At 48.0% G+C, this 20,379-nt stretch overlaps 2 protein-coding genes across 10 annotated transcripts in view; both read right to left on the bottom strand.

Annotated features, from left to right (window-relative positions):
* Window positions 1-6,370, bottom strand: part of SECISBP2 (SECIS binding protein 2) — an 86,779-nt gene extending 80,409 nt beyond the window's left edge. For 8 of the 9 annotated variants that reach the window (XR_012904733.1, XM_075931875.1, XM_075931878.1 and 5 more), the window contains exons 1-2: window positions 6,220-6,370; window positions 3,464-3,600 (exon numbers count right to left, since the gene is read on the bottom strand). Coding sequence is in view for 7 of the 9 variants with exons in the window: in XM_075931875.1 (XP_075787990.1) it covers window positions 3,464-3,600; window positions 6,220-6,255 (173 nt within the window). In the remaining 2 variants the exon portion in view is untranslated. The remainder of the gene's footprint in view (window positions 1-3,463; window positions 3,601-6,219) is intronic. The other variant, XM_075931880.1, reaches the window with a different exon arrangement.
* A 3,247-nt stretch (window positions 6,371-9,617) lies between these two features.
* On the bottom strand, window positions 9,618-17,562 carry CKS2 (CDC28 protein kinase regulatory subunit 2). The gene is made up of 3 exons (XM_075931886.1): window positions 17,379-17,562; window positions 14,724-14,851; window positions 9,618-9,961 (listed from the first exon to the last, which is right to left on the bottom strand). Exons 1-3 carry the CDS (start codon window positions 17,435-17,437, stop codon window positions 9,909-9,911), a joined length of 240 nt encoding a protein of 79 aa, XP_075788001.1. The 5' UTR covers window positions 17,438-17,562; the 3' UTR covers window positions 9,618-9,908.
* Between the last annotated feature and the right edge of the window lie 2,817 nt (window positions 17,563-20,379).

The following is a 20,379-nucleotide window of genomic DNA, read 5'->3' as shown; positions in this document are numbered from 1 at the left end:
ATTAAAATATTTTATTTAATGTTTCTCTCCTTTATATTTAAACTTTCATAATGTTTAATTTTTTTAAAACTGAATCTGCCTATAGTCTGTTTAAACTATTCTGCTTTACTTAAAGTTATACTTCCCCATTCAAACGTCACCTGCTAGCAAGTTCTTTATTATTTTGCTAGACTTCCTTGTGATAAAGTGGGAGCTTAAACACAGATAGAGGCTCGAAAGTATAATACAACTAAAAAGTATACGTGAATGCACTTGGCTACAAGGAAAGGAATATGAAGTACTGAAATTTTATTTTAAAATACAGTTTAGAAACCGGAGTATAATGCAGTAATCAATGGGACAGAATGCATCCTAATAATACCATACGAGGTTATTAGATGGCAGATATTGGGGTTGTGCTTAGTGGCTAAAGGAAGCCTTAAATATAGCTTCTGCAAATTTCACATGTCTGAAGGTTTCATAAGGAATATATTTTTCTACATTAATATCAGTAAGGTCCCAACCACTTTAACCGGCCCTCTGAAACTGAAGACCCACATTTTCCACAGAAATTACTTTTACAGATACAAAGTGAAACTCTCAATTTGAGCAAACAGATGTTAGCTTATGTATATCCAACTACAAGTTTTACCCAGCGTTGCTCAGGTCCTTAACTCAATTTTTGTTTTTTTGGAAAATAAAATATTCATTTAAATCATTGCTCTGTGGTGAGGCTGAGGATGAGGGGTTCAGTATGTAGGCTGCCCCGGGGAGAGAACCAGCCCCTTTCACCTGCCTTGTGATTGTTTCTCATCAAACCATGCAGAAAAGAGACAGAATCTCATTCTGGTACAGCCAAACTCTAACCTTGCTTTCAGTTATGATAAGAGGAAGCTGTACACCAAATTTGGTGGTCCTAGAACTTACAGGTGGTCCCCAAGTTACGAACGCATCAACTAACGACCATTCGTCCTTACGACCAACCTCCCATTAAGCCGGTCCCCAAGTTATGAACGCGATCCGCGCTTAGAAACAGTGCAGTCACATTTAAATGAATGGGGTCCGACTTACGAACAGATCGAGTTATGACCAAGTGTTTGATATGTAACTCGTTCGTAAGTTGGGGACTATCTGTACTCTTTAGGAGTCCTTGAACAGACAGACAGCTATTTATCTACTACATTTTAAAACTGGTTTACTTTGGCCAATGTCTATCAGCTTGATGTTTTCCTATTTTCATATATTTATTCAATTCTGAAATAAGCAAATACTTCAGATATGCAAACAAATAGTAGGAAATGCTCTCTCTCTCTGGTCATAAAAGTTGTTTTGACTTAAGCCTATCTTAATTCATATGGAGAAACAGGCAGAATAGTGCCTCAATCCTTAGCTCTGTTTTCTGATTTTAATCCCCAACAATGCAACCTTAATCACAATATTGGGGCTTCTCACTATTTCTTTAATGATGTCATATTCGGTCATAAATCAGACTGCATTCAGCTCATTAAATAGGTTACAACACAACAATGCAAAATACAAGCTGAATACAAAGACAATTTTGTAACAATTCTGAGATCACGTGTTGGAAAATTCTGTTAAGGTATTAAAAAAACCCACAATCTTTGGGGTGCAGGGAGTTCTTAAGGAGTAAATGAGTTACAGGACAATGCAGTTCTGCCTCAAATGAAGGAATTCTTACTAAGAAGCAAACAAAAAAGTTAGGACATCTACTGATTATCCAACAGAACCCGTGGAATTGTTAGTTATTTCCTATGCAAACATACAGAAGATGTAAACACATCATAGGTTTTTATTTCTGGTTTTAATAAAATCTAGATTAGAGATTTAAATCTGGTTTAATTGGTCAAACATATTGTTTAACCAGTTACCAAATCCCCCTTTTAATTGGCTAATTGGAGGGGAGGGTCACTGGACTGTGCCTGCTGTGGACATGGCAAGCTTTACTGCTTAACTTTTTAAACGTTCACATCCCTAATCTACAATGGGGAGTCTTGAAGAATGCTACATTAAGAATAGTTTGGTTGTTTTTTTGCAAATATATTTTTTTCTTACTAGCTTTATATTTTAAAATAAGATTGTTTGGGGCGGGGGGGGGGGAGGAAGGAGAAAGAGGAAGGAAGGATTCTGAAGATTCCTTATATTTAGAAAGAAGGCATTTAAAATAGGGAGTATCCTCAAGTTATGGAGGTTCCCTCTACCCCACGATCACGGGTTCTCCTTCCCCGTCAGTACATACCCACTGTTTCTCCCATCCACATCATAGTTTGTCATCCTTCTACCCCAGGTCTACTTCCAGAGACAAAGACCACTCTTGAATCTGCTACACTAGGCACTGCAGAGTGATATGGCTCCTCTTTGGCCTCCTCTACCATAATACCAGGTCTTTGGATTAACAACCTAAATACCAAATCTGTATCACTCAGAGAGATAGGCTAAACCAGTGTTTCTCAACCTCTTTTTTTTTTTTTTTAATAAAGTACCCCTTTAAAAAAAAAAACTATAAGCACCCCCCCATATCTACAGTTTTCAGACACACATTTTTTTTCCCCTACCATTGCAACACATTTGTTTAAACAACTTAATCGTAGCCGGGTGGGCGATGACATTTTTCAGTGTAAAAAGTACAAAAAGAATAAAGCACTGTAAAACTTAAAACAAAAATTCAGTTTTCTCCAAATTTCAATTGTGTTGATGTACCCCCCCAGATGTCTCTTGAGTACCCCTAAGGGTACTCGTACCACTAGTTGAGAAACACTGGGCTAAACTAGGGGTGGGCATGATGTCCTTTGTGGGCCGGATCAAGCCCACCAAGCCAGTTGATCTCATCTGGGGCCACCCTGCTGTTCCCTTGTCCCCAGGCCAATTGAGATTGGGGGACAGGGGAGCGTATGAAGTCTCCTCCCCCTATCAGAGGCATGTGGCACCAGAGGGAACTGCCAGCAGTTCAAAACTTCGCTTTCTGATCACTCCCAGAGTTGGTGGAGGCAGGACAGAGGCAGGGGGCAAGAGATTTCACAGGCTCCCACACCCTCAGGCCCTGCTTGGCCTGAGGGTAGTGTGCAAAGCCTCCTCCCACTGCCAGGGGCACATGGTGCCTAGAGGGAACCACAAGCTGTTCAAAACAGCTGGCAGTTCTCTCTAGGCACCTGGGGAGATGCAGGGGGGCCCAAGACTTTATGCACACCCCCACCCCCAGGCTAATCAGGATCTGTGGGAGGGAAGAGCACAGGAAGTTTCCTGGCCCTGGCCCTTCCACCCGAGACCTCAGCCCTTCTAGGGTGGCCTAGGGCCACTTAAATTATTGCCCACTCTTGGTCTAAATCATCCATCCATTCAACAAGGGCTACTAGAGTTAGAAGAATTAAAGTGCTTCTTCAATTCCTACTTCCATTTTGGAAGAGTAGTCAAAGAAAAGGCACTAGAAGATTACAATTATCCATATGAAATTCAGAAAAATACATACTTATCGACAGATGATTCCTGAACAAATGGATAGTATGTAGTTGGAAAGACACATGCTTCTGAGGGTTCTGACCATGGCACAGTTACTGTTGTGTATTTTGGGACAAACGGTTTGACATCTGCTGAGAACTTGAAGCCCTGAGAAACAAAACGTTTTTGGATACATGCACTTTGAGATTAAACCAAAAATAAGTGGAGGACAGGAGGAGAGGAATCAACCTCATCTATGAGAGCAAAATAGTCACAAAAAGAGTTATTTGTTCTAATAACATAGTTGTGAACAAAATTCTCAGAAGTGAAAAGGAAAACACAAAACAGCAAAGGTTTCATTGATTTGCAAAATTATTTCCCAATAAATGCCTACATTTAACAGAAAATACACAAAACCACACTCCATTACTAACATGCTGGGATCCTGCTTAACATGAGATGAATAATTAGAATATTCATTTTCAAATTTATCACTGAATCAGGATAATCATCTCAGCAGATAATTAGTATTATTGTAGAAGCCATCTCCAAAGATACAATTGTGACTATGGTGATAAGCATGTTTTTTGTTTTTTTTAAATGTGGATCAAACCCTAAATTCTATATGTTTTAATGAGATTGTCACCACACTAATATATTCATTCTGACATGCCCAATTTTAGAGGTTTTCTATATTACTAAAGATATGTAAAAAGTTAATTGGCTAAACTTAATGTTTAACCAGTTAACTGATAAAATGGGGCAGACAGTAGGGGAGGGCGTCCCCTGCTAGGTTGGAGCAGCACCCCCTTGTCCCACCCAGGGTACAGTCACCCCCTCCCCCCCCGCATCATGAGTAGGGGCTGATCCAGCCCAGCTGCTTCCGACCACACTCTGGACTACCAGTTCCCAGCCCACACAGGCTCAAAGGATAGGAGTCAGCAGCCTTGTGCTGGACTGGAAGTGGCAGCCAGCCAATCCCCTCCTACTGCCTTCCCACACAAGGCTGCTGACTCCCAGCCTATCCACACAGGCAGGGAGACAGCAGAGATCCCCCCATGCAGTTTACCATTACCCTGTAAGCATTACCCATTAAGAGTGATGCTTACCAGGTAACCGGTTAGCCATTCACATCCTTACTTTACCAGTCTACTGCTGTCTTTAATAGGCCTTCTGAATGTAAAGAAGGCTCCCAAGTTAGAACCAGAATTTATTTATTGATGTTACTTGTTGCTGGCATTTCACAATTTGTGCTTAGAGAAAGAAGTATGTCATAATTCTATGCATTGTAATACATGCAGTAAGCATTTTAGAACTGATTATATATTTCTTCATAACTAAGACTATGGGAAAACTTCCTTTATTAGTTTTCATTGTGCAAGCAATAACATAAACTCAACTTCATGAATTATTGTATCCATGCAAGGGCAGATGGTGTCTTGTTTATAAAAAATGTTTCAACAGTAATGTCAGTGTTCACAATGCACCTATTGGACTAAGAGCACCCTCTGATGGTTAACGGTGCATCTGGAAATTTGAAGTTAAATTTATTAGGGTAAAGTAGCATTTAGCATAAGCTTTTGTGAGCTACAACTCAATTCCTCAGATGAAAGAAAAAGAGACTATTTGAGCTAATTAAATTGGAATGGATGTGGATAATATATTTACATAAATTTTAAATTGTCTGCAGGTAATTAATAAATGCCATCTTTAAAAATGATTAAGACGTTTCAGATACATGAGCTCCTGACTCACCTGTGTGTGAATATACATTTCTGATCATAAAAGGTTATCTTTTCCTTGTTATTGCATAAAAGCCTCACACAAGCAACAGAGAAAACCGTTTAGAAGTCTCTATTCTGTATAGGCATATGCATACACTTAAATTTTTGCAGGAATGATCTCTCAGGTCCCTATATAGTGACTCTCAGAAGTCAACAGTTGCATGGTCCCAGTTGCAGAATCAGGTACAAGCACTACCAGAGCAGATTACATGAGTAAAGTTACATACACACTTGAGTGCTTTCATTTCAACTATGATTCTGCAATCGAATCCCAAGCAACATCCACTAAATTGAAAAGAGCTATTTATTTACAGCTGAATAGGTTATGCCAGCACATCTATATTGGTTTATATGCACACCTCAACTTACACCAGTAAGGATTTGTCTGCATGGGAAAGCTAAAGGAAAGAGTGAAATTATGGCACACTAAAGGGCTGCGGATCCCATCACCTGTAGACGGCTCTCAACAGGCTGGGAGCTCATCTGCGTGGACCTGATTGTAAGATCAAGGCTAAAGGACTATCAAAATAGCTGAAGAAACACAGAAAGACAAGCTGTCCTTCCACCCCGCTCCCCGTCAGCTTCAGGAATACGGATGGGGTAGTGCAACCACAGGTGACATATTATCTTCAGTCCAAAGTATCAATTCAAGCTGATGGCCCCTTAAAAAAATAAGCCCACTGGACTCAAAGGCCAGCACAGAGCCCGACACAGACAGGGCCACGGCAGAGGTGGCCTCTGCTTGCACACACACGGCCCCCGCCCCAAGGCAGAGCCGCAGGGCGCCCGAGCCTGCAGGGGCAACCCAGCGCCGGGGCAGGTTCCCAACCGGTTCCTGCCCTGCAGGGCCGGGGCGGCTTCTGCGCGCCGCGTGTAAGTGACTCGGGAACCGCCCGATGGTGCAGTTAGAGCCTCGGGACTGGGCGAGGCGCCTGACCCCGGTACAGCCCCTCCCCCCCGTTATGTAACGGGTTGTGGGCAAACTGCGGCGCCGCCCCCTTACCTGGCCGGCTGCACCCGGCTCCCGCTCCGCGGCCATCGCCAGTCGGTGCAGGGAAGAGCCCGCCCCCCCGCACGACACCTGCTCTCCCCCCTCCCCACCCCCCCAGCTCGCGGCCAGCCGGCGCTCGCCAGAGACGTCAGAAGAACCGCGGCGCAGCGCGCTTGACGTCACCCTCCAATCAACGGCAGCTCGGAAAGTCCGAGGAAGAGCCGCTTAGTCTGGTCACGTGACGGCATTGCCCAACCTGCCCTCCAAGACCCCGGAACCGAGACTCCTACAGGGGTGGGCAGAGGCCGCGGGAGGTCATGTGATCCGGCCTTCCCCCTCCGCTTTTGGGCAGTGCCTGAGGGAAAGCTGATAGAGATGCAGCCTTGTTAGTCTGGTGTAGCTGAAACAAAAGACAGGACTGTGTAAAGACTAACAAGATGGTTTATTAGATGATGAGCTTTCGTGGGCCAGACCCACTTCCTCAGATCAATATGTGGAAGAAAATTGGCACAACCATATATACCAAAGGATACAATTAAAAAAATGAACACATATGAAATTGATAAATCAAATTTTAGAACAGAGTGGGGGCTTGTGCAAAAAGCCTGCAGTGTAGATGTAGCCCTAGTGTCCAGAACAAGTGTACATAACATACGGGAGTTTACCCCTAGGGCAGCCTGGGGAAACCCTAGGGCAGAAGAAAGGTCAGGGGAAACTCTTGATGTAGTGTCCCAGGGAAATCTGTTGCAGCTGGGCAGCGATTCTCATTCCTGCCAGAGAGCAGGGGGTTTCTTTCCTGAAAAAGTGTACTCTGTGCAGGTGTAACTTGGGGAGAGCACTGCAGGGAAGATTGAAAGTTAGTAATGGCCACTCATTTCCACAGACTGTGTTCATCCTGGAAGACATTTCACTGTTTAGGGTGATCAGGGAAGTAAAGAAGGGTCTTTTACTTGACTATGGGGTTCCATTCAAGAACCTTTGTCTTAGTGCAATAAGAGTTCCTTCCTCCCCCTGGCTCACAGCATGGTGGTGAGGGAATATCAGCCTTTGGGACTAAATACCATGTTTGCTTTGCTAGCTAATTTGAGCAGGGTGGCATAGCAGTTGCATGACTCTTGATGAGGTCTATGAGACAGATTACCAAAATGTAAGAGGTTGCATCAATGGTCTGTTCGCCATCTGACCAACTCTGTGCTGGTAGCAACATCACACAGAATCAAAAGGCCTACTTGTTGTAACCCTCCCTCTTCCATGTTGCATGAATGCTTTCTAACTCACTAGGCACATCATTCATAGCTTCCAAGGTCTGCAAGTGGCTCCTCGCATGAAGGATAAAAAACAGTTCCTCACTGCAAGCCACTGCAGATGCTGAGTTCTCTTCTGAGTCTCCCTCAACCTGCTCAGCCATGACTTCCTCCTTCTGTCAGTCTAGTGTGGATAGCCCAAGTCCCCAAAGTATCCACATGAGTCTTTGAAAGAAGTTGGAATCACCTCCAAGTATATCAGCTAGCTCTTTGCCAAACCTGCCAAAAGCCAGAGTGGTGATTTGCTTCCTGTGTCATGTGGTTGGCATTTTGCAGCTCCTTCACTTTGTCCCTGCACTGCAGCGAGTCCCGATCATGGACCCTTTCAGTCATGCATCTTGTGCCCATAAATATCATAATTCCTACAGTTGGAGCGCAACTGGGATTGGACTGCCTCCTCTCCCTAAATGCTGATGAGACCAGCACGTTGGCTTGTCTCCAAACAGGGAATCTCCCTGGTATGGCCTGAGGAGAGATGCACTGAGAAAACACAACACATCACCACGCAAATAGGAAGGAGACTTTCAAATTTCAAAAATGCAAAGGTGGGTCTCAGGGTTCGTCATCTGAGTGCAAGGCAATAGAGTTCAAACAGATGATCAGAGAGGCAAGTGCATGATACAGTACTACATCATGGTATCTACACTAGCATCACAATGCTGAGTCCAGAGCACAGCAAGCTCTATGCTTCTCACCAAGATGGTTTACTTCGAGCATACTAATTCTGCAGCTAATGCAAATTTAGTGGCATCCAGTGTGAACACCTCAAGTGTTACAGCACCAGGGGCTGATTTACTGCACAGTAACTTGCCAGTGTAGACTTACCCTTAGAAAAACATCAAAATAGGCGTAGCCAATTGGCTAGTTTGCTTTTGTTATATTCACTGCTACATTATATTGTTTTATTATATTCGTCAGCAGTAATGCAAGCAACCTACAGGCTTGCATCCTGTAAGACATTAGCTTTGGCAAATTAGTATGTCTACAGACAATCTCTAAACAAATAAGCTTTGTATAGACCTGGAGTGAGCAAAAAGGCTACTGCAGGCAGGATGCAGCCCGCCAAGTGGGTTAATCCAGCCCATAGAGGTCCTGCCACTCCCCCGTCCCTGGCCAATTAGGGCCTAGGGACAGGAGAGCACACAATGCTTAGAGTTAACCCAGGCAGTTGACTAAGTACCACGTGCCAGAGGGCAGAGAGGGAGACTTCATGCTCCACCCTCCACTCCCAGGCCAATGAGGCCTGGGACTGGGCATGCAGTCTGTGCCTGCCCCGCAAGGGGCTCAGCACTTACAGAGTCAACCACCAGTTGCTAAACAGCAACTGGCAGTTGACTTAAGTGCTTAGCCCCTTGCAGGGAAGGGGCAGACTTCACACACTCCACCCGAGGCCTTGATTGGCCTCGGGGTGGGGGAGAGAGAGCACACAGGGTCTCCTCCCACCATTGGGGCAGACACCTAGAGGGAACTACCAGCTGTTCAGAACAGCTGGGGGGGGAGGGGGAAGAGAAGAGAGAGTAAATACAATCAGACCTGTGGGCTAAGCAGCACAAAATTATCCAGGCCCCAAACCTTCCACCTGAGGCCCTACCCCTTCTGCAGTGGCCCAGAATTCAAAGATTTCCTGAAATGACCCCTGGTCAAAAATTATTGCCCATGCATGGTATAGACGAACAGTTCAATGGAAAATCTTAAGTTTTTGAGGAGCAGAAAATAGGTTAAGGACTTAGTATATCTCTTGAGTTTCCCTCAACCTGCTCAGCCATGATTTCCTCCTCCTGTGTCAGTCTAGTGTTGGATAGTCCGAGTCCCTGAAGTATCCACAGGGGTCTCTGAAAGAAGGTGGAATCACCTCCAAGTATATCAGCCAGCTCTTTGATGTGGTTACAGGGGCCAATAACTCCCAGCACTTCAGGGACCTGTCAATCCTCAAAGTGAGGACTGAAAATCCATAAGTAATCTATATAATACATAAAAATAGATATCCAGAATTAAGGAAGTCAGGGACTTTGAACTAATAATTGTTTGATAAAGCTGTGCAGACTGGCACAGTACTGAAACTAACATTTTGGAAGAAAAATACATTTAATAAGTTTATAGGCAGGATAGACATGCAACATGAACACTTTATTAAACAAAAGTAATTTAATAAAAAGTCAAATAGACATTTATATTACAGTAAAGGCATATGCTTTTATTAATCTTTAGACACCATAGCAGCCTACTTGGAATTGCATTTGACTGAGCTCTGTTGCTGTGAATAATACAGCTCATGCACAGATATGGATGTATGTTTTGTACATTTTTTCAAGTATTCACTGAATACTACCAACATATATACACACTCATATACATAAAGTTCAAGAAGATTTAACAGGAGTTTCCCAGGAAAAGAGTTCATTTTTGTTGGTCTTTTGGAAGAGGTCTTCTAAAGAGAAGGATGTGTGGTTCTGGGGAAATAAGATAGAAAACAAATTAGAGTTATCCTCCAATATTTAATCACATTTAGTCCTGCATATTTGTGTACAGAAGGTTAGTATTCCAGTGACATTTAAGCAGTGAAAATTTAAAGGCTCCCCACCGAATGCAAGAAAGATGACAATCAGGGCCGGCTCTAGGCACCAGCAAAACAAGCAGGTGCTTGGGGCTGCACATTGCTAGGGGAGGCATTCTGGCCCGGAGGAGGAGCAGGGCGGTGGGGAGACTTCTGCAGCTGCCCCGAGTTGGGAGCCCTGCGCCTGGCCCAGCAGCACTGGGAGGGGAGGGAGGGGTGCCTGGCCCCGGTGCAGGGCAGCCACGGCTGGTGATGCTGAGCCTGGCAGGTCCAGCCACAGTGGCTGCTCCCAACAGCCAGCTCACTGGAGTGGTGGGCGCTGGGGCTCAGCCACGGTGGGGCCCCATCCCTTGAGCAGGGAGCCTACCAAAGCTGCCCCAATCTAGGAGCCCCGCACCCAGCTGCTTGGAGCTTGCGCCTGGTCCTGGGGGCACTGCATGGGCAGCCCCGAGGCGCAGCCCCTGCTGGGAGGGCAGCAAGGGGCAGCTATGGCTGGTGAGGCTGAGCCCAGCAGCCGCCTCTTTGCCTTCATGAATGTCGTCCCCCCCCCCCAGCCGGTGCCCCTCCCTCTGTGTGCCCTCCCCCTCCCTGACCTGTGTGCCCCAGCCCACTGTCTGCCGACCCCCACCCCCACCGCAACCCTGCTGGAACCCCGTCTCCTCCACCCCCCCCAGAATCCTCTCCTGTCTGATTCTCTAAACAATCCCCCCTCCCCCTACTCTGTGCCCTGATCCCTCCCTCCTCCCCCCCCCCCCCCCACCTGCCCAGGAACCCAGCCCCCTTGTGCTGTGTCCTAACAACCTCACACCTGCCTGGGACCCAGGTGATTCTCCCTCTCCCTTTGAGGAAGGGGAACTCTGGTGTTCCCAGTGCCTGTGTCCCCAAGTCCCTTTCTGTCTGGGGCAGGAGAGCTTTATTAAAATTGGAATTGTGATCCAATTTAAATACGCTTTGTTTTAAATATATACCTTTAAAATAAATTAAAAATTATGGCCTAATCAGATCAGCAGCTGATTCCAGGAAGCCCGGGGCAGAGCAGCTGGGGTCCTGCCAGGTTGGTCCCGAGGGGCGGCGCTACAAGACCAACCCGGCAGCACCCCAGCTGATCTATTGCAGGCATCCCCGATTCAGCTGCTGCTGAAACTGACCAGGAGCGGCTGAATCAGGGACTCCTGGGGCAGAGCCTAACTATCGGAAGGGGGGGCTATGAGGGGTCTGGGGTGGCATCCCCTCCCACCCCACTCTAGACCCCTCATAGCCCCGCCTTCTGATAGTCCAGCATATCTGATAACTCGGCACCCCCTGGGTCCTAAAGGTGCTGGATTATCGTAAGTTTACTGTATAAGGCTTCTAATAATAAAATCCCTTTGCAGAGTGAGGAATGGGACCGGGACTCCAGCAATAGGTGATGTGAACAGCTGCATGCTTTGGCAGTCTTTCACTGGCTTGCTGTGGATGAACCTGCCCTCCCATTGTCCTCACGTGGGAGTCCCCGGCGATCTCGAGGAGACGAAAATGCCCCGGGGTTTGGGCTTCCCCTGATGCATGTGCCCCGCGACCACCCAGGAAGCCACACAAGATGCATTTGCATACGGACCCCCAGCAAGCCATGCAAGCCGCATTTGCGCGCGGACCCTCCCTGGACAAAGAAAGGGGAGGCAAAATTTATTTTGCTCGGGGCGGCAAAAAAAACAAACAAACAAAAAAACAGACGTTAGTTCGAATAAACTTTGATAGGCGCTACACTAGCGCTCCGCTAGTTCGAACTTAATTCGAACTAGCGGAGCGCTTAGTTCGAACTAAGGGGTGTATAGCCCATTAATTCGAACTAGTGGGAGGCTAGCCCTCCCCAGCTTTCCCTGGTGGCCACTCTGGCCAACACCAGAGAAACTCTATTGCCCCCCTCCTGGCCCCGAACCCCTTAAAGGGACATGGGCTGGCTACGATGCCCGTGTCAGGTGCAAGCCTGCCAGCACCCAGCTAACAGACCCTGCACCTGGCACAGCTCGAGCCAGCCACCCGATGCCCCCCAGCCCTCCCCCTCTTCCCGGGACCAGGCTGGAGGCTCCCGGGAGCTTGCCCGGGACCGCAAGAGGCGGGCACCCGCATGGTCTAGTGTGGACATCGTGGACCTCGTCCACGACCTCCACACTAGGTACAGGAAAGTGGCCGTCTAGGGCCGGGGAGCTGCCAGCCTGGCCACCCAGGAGCAGATATGCATGAAAATCAAGGTGGTCCACTGAGACCCCCGACCCTGAGCCCACAGCTTACAATGGCCGTACTGGGTCAGACCAAAGGTCCATCTAACCCAGTAGCCCGTCTGCCGACGGCGGCCAACCCTAGGGACCCTGGAGGGGATGGACCTAAGACAGTGACCAAGCCATTTGTCTCGTGCCATCCATCTCCAGCCTTCCACAAACTATGGGCAGGAACACCACTCCTACCCCCTGGCTAATACCACTCCATGGACCCAACCGCCATGACTTGATCTCACTTCTCTTTAAACTCTGTTCTAGTTCTAGCCTTCACAGCCTCCTGCAGCAAGGAGTTCCACAGGTTGACTCTTTGCTTTGTGAAGAACAACTTTCTGTTACTAGTTTGAAACCTGCTATCCATTCCTTTGGTATCCTCTAGTCCTTCTATTATGGGAACTAATGAAGAACTTTTCTGTATGCACCCTCTCTACCCCACTCATGCTTTTATAGACCTCTATCCTATCCCCCCCTCAGTCTCCTCTTTTCTAAACTGAAAAGTCCCAGTCTCTTTAGCCTCTTTTCATATGGGACCTGTTCCAAACCCCTCATCATTTTAGTTGCCCTCCCCTCTCCCACTCTCTTCCCCTCTCCCACCTCCTTTTCCCAGTCTCCCCCAGTTTTGTTCAATAAAGAGATTCTATTTTTGACCACACATTTTCTTTATTTTGTAAATCAGGAAGGGGGGCTAGGAAAGGGTAAGTGGAAGGAGGTGAGGGAGGAATGGGGTACGAGCCTCCAATGGGGAGGACTGGGCTGGCTCTGCGGGCTTTGGGGGTGGAAGCTCTCCTGCAGCCCCCCAATTGCCCCCTCTCCCCACATGGCAGCCTGTGGCAAGTGCAGCATGTCTGATGGCCAAGTGCTCAGGGCACTCCAAGACAGGACTGCTTTGCAAGCGAGACACCCCTGAGAACTGTCTGTCCGGGGTGGGGGTCGGGTCCCTTTAAGCACAGCCCTCGGCTAGCCTGAGGCAGCAGCTCCACGTCCTACTCTGATGCCCTGCCGGCACTGCTTCCGGCCATCCTTAACCCCGGTTCAGGGTCCACTTGATGTGGACATGCTAGTTCACAAATTAGCAAAACACTAATTTGAACTAGTTTTTTAGTCTGGATGCGTTAGTTCGAATTAGCTTAGGTCAAATTAACAAATTCGAACTAAATTAGTTCAAATTAGCGCTGTAGTGTAGACATACCCTAATTGGCTTAAGTGTTTAAGTTCTACCTTGGCAGCACGAGTGACCCATTAAAAATTGAGGGGAACAACAATATTTAGATATTTCCATGAATGCTCAAGTTTCATATATCTGAAAGGGTAAGTGTTGTGTGACCCATCAGGGCATTTTAGGAAAATGCAACATCTCCCTATTTGTAACTAATGCATGAGCATTGATAAATCACTGCAGACCTTGTTAAGGCACAGAAATAGTACTAGTTTAACAGGACTATAGCCAGTACAGCTAAATTGGACTTTTTGCATCATTTTGATACTAAACTCTAAAGTAGATGCAGTTTATATTAGCTTGTTTTGCTAGGATAGCTGAGTAAGTAAAAGCATCCGTATGCCACATCAATACTTTGGGTTGCCAGTGTCACTGTACTAGCTAACTCTTTCTAGTATAGTACTGGTTGTTTTAACAGCTCATGAATGTTCCCACAAGTGGGTACATTGATTTAACTAGCCTAGTTTCTAGACAAGCTAATTAAGACCCAATTTCCTTGTTTAAACAAGGCCTTCAGGCAAAGTGACACATGCACATCCTTAAGCAGGAGACGGAACTACAGCAAGTTGTTGGAAGGAATGTCCACAATAGCAGAAAAATGGAATTGACCTTTGGAAGACCTCACAAGCTAATTCAGCCAGCCATCAAATTTTGAACACCATTGACATGTCACCTGCACCTGCAGTTTTTCCAGACAATTATGTTAACCTGCACTCATGTTTGTACTAGTTTTAGTCCTAACACTCATAATAAGCAAGTAGCGGTTGAAAGGAGTCAGTTTTACATTGACACAAAAATCATAGTATTGCGGTTTAACTGTCAACTGCTTTATTTCATATGTCCCTTAGTTAAAATCCTAATCTTAACTTTTGTTGTTTCTAGCAAATCAGCTATGATAATCACTAGGATAACATTCTCTCTCTGGTTCAAAGACGACCAAGCTACAGTTCATGTATAAATTTAATCCAACATGAGTGGCAGCAATTTGCCAGTGTTCTAGTTTGACAGCTACAAACTAGACATGGGATGCCCATGACTCCAATGCTTCTCTGCTGCTGCTGCTGCTAGTTTCCCCAAAGTTGCAACAAGGCAGTTATCAGTTTTTTGGGTGTCCTTTTAATTCCAAGGATTACCTGTTCAGTCAGTTAAAAATGACTGTTTCATTGCTATGATAGCATTCTACCTACCTGGCTCATGGATCATGTAATGGACCCAGCCCAGACTTTGTTGGACACCAAGTCTTCTCCACTCCTCTTCAGACATTAGATGAGTTTTTGGTACTTGCTTTGAAAGTTCTCTGGGTAACATCACGTGTCTGTTGAAAACATTATTACTAAAAATGTTAACAGTTTCTTTGATAACACCTGTATTTGTAGGCCATAACCTTTACTGCCTTTCCTACAGCAATGTCTTGAGCAGGGTTCAAAGTCTGCCAGACACCAAAAAAACTTCCCGACAAGATCAGGCAACTCATGATTCTGACCACCAGTGGGAAGCCCATTACACTTTTCCCAAGACACTGTTACCCCTCCCAATTTATTTCTGTGACAGCTGCTGGAAGGAAGTCTACCTGTTCTCAACTTTCCTGGGAGTTTTATTCACTATCCTAATAGGAAGGGCTTGACAAACCGCTGATTCTACTCACCCGTGACAAGTAGATTTCAGCCAGTTGCTCCGTGCGCCCCATTCACCGGCGCTGTGCATACGCATGTGTGGTGTGGGGCTGGCAAGTAGCTCTCGCCACGGTTTGTCAAGCCCTCCTAATAGGGATGTAAAATTTTGATATTTGGCTAATAAAACAGTCGATGCCATTTGTATTGATTAGTCAATAAGGATGCTTTGGCCTTTTAAGTGTAGCAGGGCTGTTGCTACACTTAAAAGGCAAAAGCGCTTCAGGGAGCATGGTGCCTGGGATCAATGGGGAGTCCCCAGTTGGCCCTGGGCTGCATGCAGTATTTCAAATCAGCAATCCGGGGTCTGGCCCCAGGTAGTACTGCTGCCTTGAAGCACCCCTTCCCTCTGCTGCTTTTCTGACAAGAGGCAGCAAGGTAGGGAAAGCAACTAGTCAATTAGCTTGTCGATAGTCAACAAGTTGTTCACATCCCTATATCCTAGAAAACATATAAACTGTTTTAGCTCATGTAGATGTGCTAAATTCATTTGATGTGCTAAATCTTGAAATCCAAGAACCAGTAGAGTAGATGTTAAACCTTCAGCTATGTAAGGGAAGATGTAATCATGCACCCTCACCTGAAATAGGAGCTAGTCTACTACAGTGTTTCTCAACCAGTGGTACAAATACCCTCAGGGGTACTCAAGAGAAGGCGGAGGGGAGGGGAGAACACAATTGAAATTTGGAGAAAACTGAATTTGTGTTAAGATTTACAGCGCTTTATTATTTTTGTAGTTTTTACACCCAAACATTTCCATCACCCACCCGGTTACGATTAAGCCATTTAAACAAATGTGTTGCAATGGTAGAAAATTTTGTATGTCTGAAAACTGTAGATACTGGAGGGTACCTATAATTTTTAAAGGGGGTACTTCATAAAAAAAAGTTGAGAAATACTGGTCTAGTGCATAGTTATTAAAGCACTGCGCCCCTGGCAATTATTGCCACACTGTTTAAGAAACTAAAGGAAACTTCTGTATACCTAACCAGATAAGTAGTTTTAGGAAACACAAAACAGCCATGACTCCTGATTTATCACTGCCAAGTCAACTGCTGACCAAAAGGAATATGACCTTTGCCCTTGAATACTAATCTATTTGTACATGTAAATGAAACCTATCTTGGGGAGATAAAATTTAAAAAGTCACAAAACTAAGACATAGGACATTTCATAGGGCACTTAACGGTGTTTACATATTCCTCTCACAGTCCAAGTTGCATTCTGTCTCTCTATTTACAAGTTGGTCTCACAGCATTGTTTCAGCCTTGAACAAACAAAAAAAAAAAAAAAACACACAAGGGGCCTTGGGCTCTCTGTTCTTAACCGGCATATAGAGGTTACCTATATGTAACAGAAGTAGTTACCCTATCATGGCATATTTACTACCAAGATGCAGGTTGTTGTGGGTCTTAATTCACATCAGTGTTAAATTGCCAAGACTCTCCTGCATTGTAAAGCAGCTACACAGGAAAAGGTTGTGCCCACCTCAGGCCACGTGGCCTCAACGATCTTGTGTTAAGGGATTAGGGCAGCAACTACCACAGTCGGAGCTTCTGAAGCAGTGAAAGCCATCAGGTTATAAGGGAGCCAGAGGCGCCTCCCTGACGTTGCCGACAGGGAGTTGCCATTGTTGTCACCCCAGAGACTAGGATCATTTACAAGCAGCAAAACACAGTCGAAACTGCCAACGGCGCAACACGCATGTCTGCTCCGAGTAGGAGAGGGACCTGCGAGGGCGCAGCAACGGCTGCTAAGAGTTCCCTAGTGACTTTCAAGGACTTTTCCCGCGATCTCACTAGCTCAGCTCTGGCGATGCGCGCCTCCTTAGCCGCAGACACAGCGCGACTGGCGCCAAACAAGGCCCGCGAGCCCTTTTAGGGTCCGCCCAGCCCGACCGCCCCAGGCTCCCCTCGCTGTGTCCCCGACCCCTGCGGGGAGCCACTGCAACGGCCGCCCCCTCCTTTTCCAGGGCGGACTCGACGGCGGCTGTGCCAGAGGCAGATGGAGAAAGCCTGAAAGCCCCCACGCGCCCTCCCATAGCCAGAAAGGGAGCAGCAGGGCAAAGCATTTGCGCGCCCTGCGCTTCCTTACCGAAACCCCTACGCGCGGCCCCCCAAGCACAGACAGGGGGTGAAGGGACCAGAGAGGACCGGCCCCGGCCCTACGCACCGATACTCGTAGTGCTCGTCGAAGTATTTGTCGGAGTAGTAGATCTGCTTGTGGGCCATGGCGAAGGCAGCAGCTACAGCGGCAAGACGCAGCTCCGGTTCCTCAGCCTGAGGCAGCGCCCGCTGATTAATAACCGACCCGGTCGGCTTTCCACTCAATTTGAATCCAACAAATCAACGTTTATTGGCGGGTGGAGCCAGCCAATCACTGAACGCGCCTGTCCCATAAGTCAGACGATTACGTCACCCGCGCTCTACCAACCAATTAGAGGCTTTCGGAGCCAAGGTACGAGTGGGACGTTTAAAGGCGGGGTGGCTGCGCGCGCGCGTCCGGTAAAGGTTGGGGGGGGGGGGGTCGGTTTGGGCGCGCGCGTTCAGCCTTCCTGCGCTTCTCTCCAGACACGCGCTTGCCTCGTGAGCTGCAGTGGGCGGTTACAGTTACAGTTGCCGGCGGTTGGGGAATGGGTCGAGTTCGCAGATTTTGCTGTGCTGCGTGTGCAGCTGAGCTCTGCCCCTCCCGGCCTAGCGGCCCGTCCTGCTGATGCGCGTTCGCACCCCTCCCTCCCCTGCAATGGCACCCGCACACTGCAGCGTCCCGTTCAGACAGGCTCAGGCGTAACGCTTCTACGTCTCGCCCCTTGCAGATCCCGCCCCGCAGACCCGAGGCTGGAACCTGGGACTCGGGGTTGGAGCCTGAGTCCGGCCGGGAATAAAGGGTCAAACCCTGGTGTGGGGGGTGGGGGGGGGGGCACTGAGGACCTAGTGTCAACGGATTTATGCCGTGGGAATACTCGCAAGGGCTGGTTGGCTTTGTCCACTGGACAGGCGGGTTTTCACCACCCTAGTATGCGATAGGGTTGGGAGTGTGTTGTTGTGCGCACAATGAACGGATACACCTGGGCGTATCAGGTTTCCTGCAGAGCCGCCTCCCACCCCTCTGCCTCCCGCAGAGGCAGTAGCTAGGGGGACAAGTAGGAGCCAGTCCTTAAGGGGGGAGTCCACTTAAAAGCTGGCTCTCTGCCAGCTTCCACAGAGCCACCTCTCCCTTTCACCTGTGCTGCTGCCTTTCTGTCAGAGTCAGCATTGGAGGGGCAGAGACTGTTTGTTGTCTGGGAGGTGGGCGGGCATTAGCCCCCCACTTCTAAAGGACCTCCCCCCAGCCTACAGGGAGGGTCCACAGAGCCCAGAAAACCAGCTGATCACATTGGACAAATAATGAGAAAACAGGGACCGGTGTGAGGGCCAAAGGGATACAACGAGGGAACTGGATGGGGATACTGAGCAGAGAACCCTGGACAGCGCCCACTTGTACCTGGAAGGTCTCTAGTGAGCCAGCAGACGCCACCCACTGGAACTCTGCCTGGATACGTGAGCGGATACTGGAATGGAAATAAGCCCCATAGTCACAGGCCCCTCAGCCAGCCAACCTCTGTTCCCTGGTTTTATGGGTTGCCAATTTGGCAATAGCCAGGAGAAGGTTGATTAGGAGGTCCTGTGACTTTGTGGGGCCACAGGTGGGGTGTGCATAAATTAACAGGTGGGGGGGAAAGTGCAGCCAGAACCTCAACATACAAGAAGCCAAAAAAGGGGCTGTAACCTGGTACACTTGAGATAGATCTGTGCCAGGGTCTCCCTTACGTCACAAAAGGGGCAAGTGTTAGGAATGGGGGTGAACCGTGCCAAGTACACGCCCATGCTCACCGCACTGTGCAGGATTTTCCAGCTGATGTACCCAGTGGTCTGTGGAACCAAGATCGAATAGAGGCTAGCCCATCAGGCTCCCTACCCTCTATTGGTTGTCCTATTTGAAATTGTGGGAAGGTGGGCGGGCTTTGCCCCTCCCCAGCCTTTCGGGAGGGACAGCTGGACCCACGTTCAACTAATTCCGGGGGACAAATAATGACAAAAGGGGCAAGGAGTGTGGGTCACAGGTTTAAAATAAGGGAACCAAAAGGGGACACCGAGCAGAGAACCCCGGACAGCGCCCACTGCTCCTCAAAGCTGTCGATGGAGCCAGTGGACGCCGCCCAGAGGAACTCTCCCCGGATACGTGAAGCTAGGGAGGAACGGAAATAGGCCCCACAGTCGCAGAGAACCCCCCCGTCCAACATCCTACTCCTGGTGTTGTAAATAGCGGCTTTCGCTAGAGCCAGGAGTAGGTTGACGAGGAGGTCTCGCGACTTTGTGGGGCCACGGATAGGGTGTGCATAGATGAAGAGGTGAGGGGAAAAGTGCAGCCAGAACCTCAGTAGGAGGTTCTGGAGGAGCCGGAATAGGGGCTGCAACCTGGCGCATTCAAGATATGCGTGCGCCAGGTTTTCCCTCACGCCGCAGAAGGGGCAAGCTTCCGGGATGGGGGTGAACCGCGCCAAGTACGCGCCCGTGCTCACCGCACTGTGCAGGATTTTCCAGCTGATGTACACAGTGGTCCGTGGAACCAAGATCGAATAGAGGCTAGCCCATCAGGCTCCCTACCCTCTATTGGTTGTAGGAGGTCCCGGCATGTGGTGTTTGGGCGGGACACAAGAATGGGGAAGTGGAGCGTGTGAAGCACGAGCGTGTACAGGTGACCCTGGCGCAGTTTGGAAGGGGACCGGCTGCAATGCGAGCAGTTGGTTTGGGTGATGAGGGGGAGGCGGTCGGGAAGATATGTGGGACTGGGAGCCAATGGAGAGATTGGGAGGGCTGGGGGTAAGGGGTGGGTGGGGCGCACCCTCTGGCAGGACCCTGTTTGGGTACACCCAAGCAGTGGATGGCAAAGTGTCCTTCACCTCCTGAAGTACACGCTGAGGAGTATGTAAGGTGGAGAGCCCCATGCACTGGGCGAGCACCCTAGGATCCACCCAGTCTCCCTGGTCATAGTCTAGGAGGTCTCCGACTCTGGCAACTTCTGCCAGAACCAACCTCTGGCACACCAAGGGGTACTCCACCACCTATACACATAGGCTGTGTCTACACTGGCAAGTTATTCCGGAAAATCAGCCGCTTTTCCGGAAAAACTT

This window comes from Pelodiscus sinensis, chromosome 6 (genome assembly GCF_049634645.1).
Source record: "Pelodiscus sinensis isolate JC-2024 chromosome 6, ASM4963464v1, whole genome shotgun sequence".
Classification (NCBI taxonomy): Eukaryota; Metazoa; Chordata; order Testudines; family Trionychidae; genus Pelodiscus; species Pelodiscus sinensis.
Note: the sequence above shows the minus strand (reverse complement) of the source record. Positions and strands in the feature narration are given on the sequence as shown.

Bases quoted from the DNA above. Each gene is read 5' to 3' on its own strand.
- CKS2 (XM_075931886.1), bottom strand. From the start codon at position 17,437: ATGGCCCACAAGCAGATCTACTACTCCGACAAATACTTCGACGAGCAC. The intron at 14,852-17,378 runs GTGCGTAGGGCC...TGTTTTCAACAG, and splicing joins GACGAGCACTACGAGTATCG to ACACGTGATGTTACCCAGAG. The intron at 9,962-14,723 runs GTAGGTAGAATG...TTATTTCCCCAG, and splicing joins TTACATGATCCATGAGCCAG to AACCACACATCCTTCTCTTT.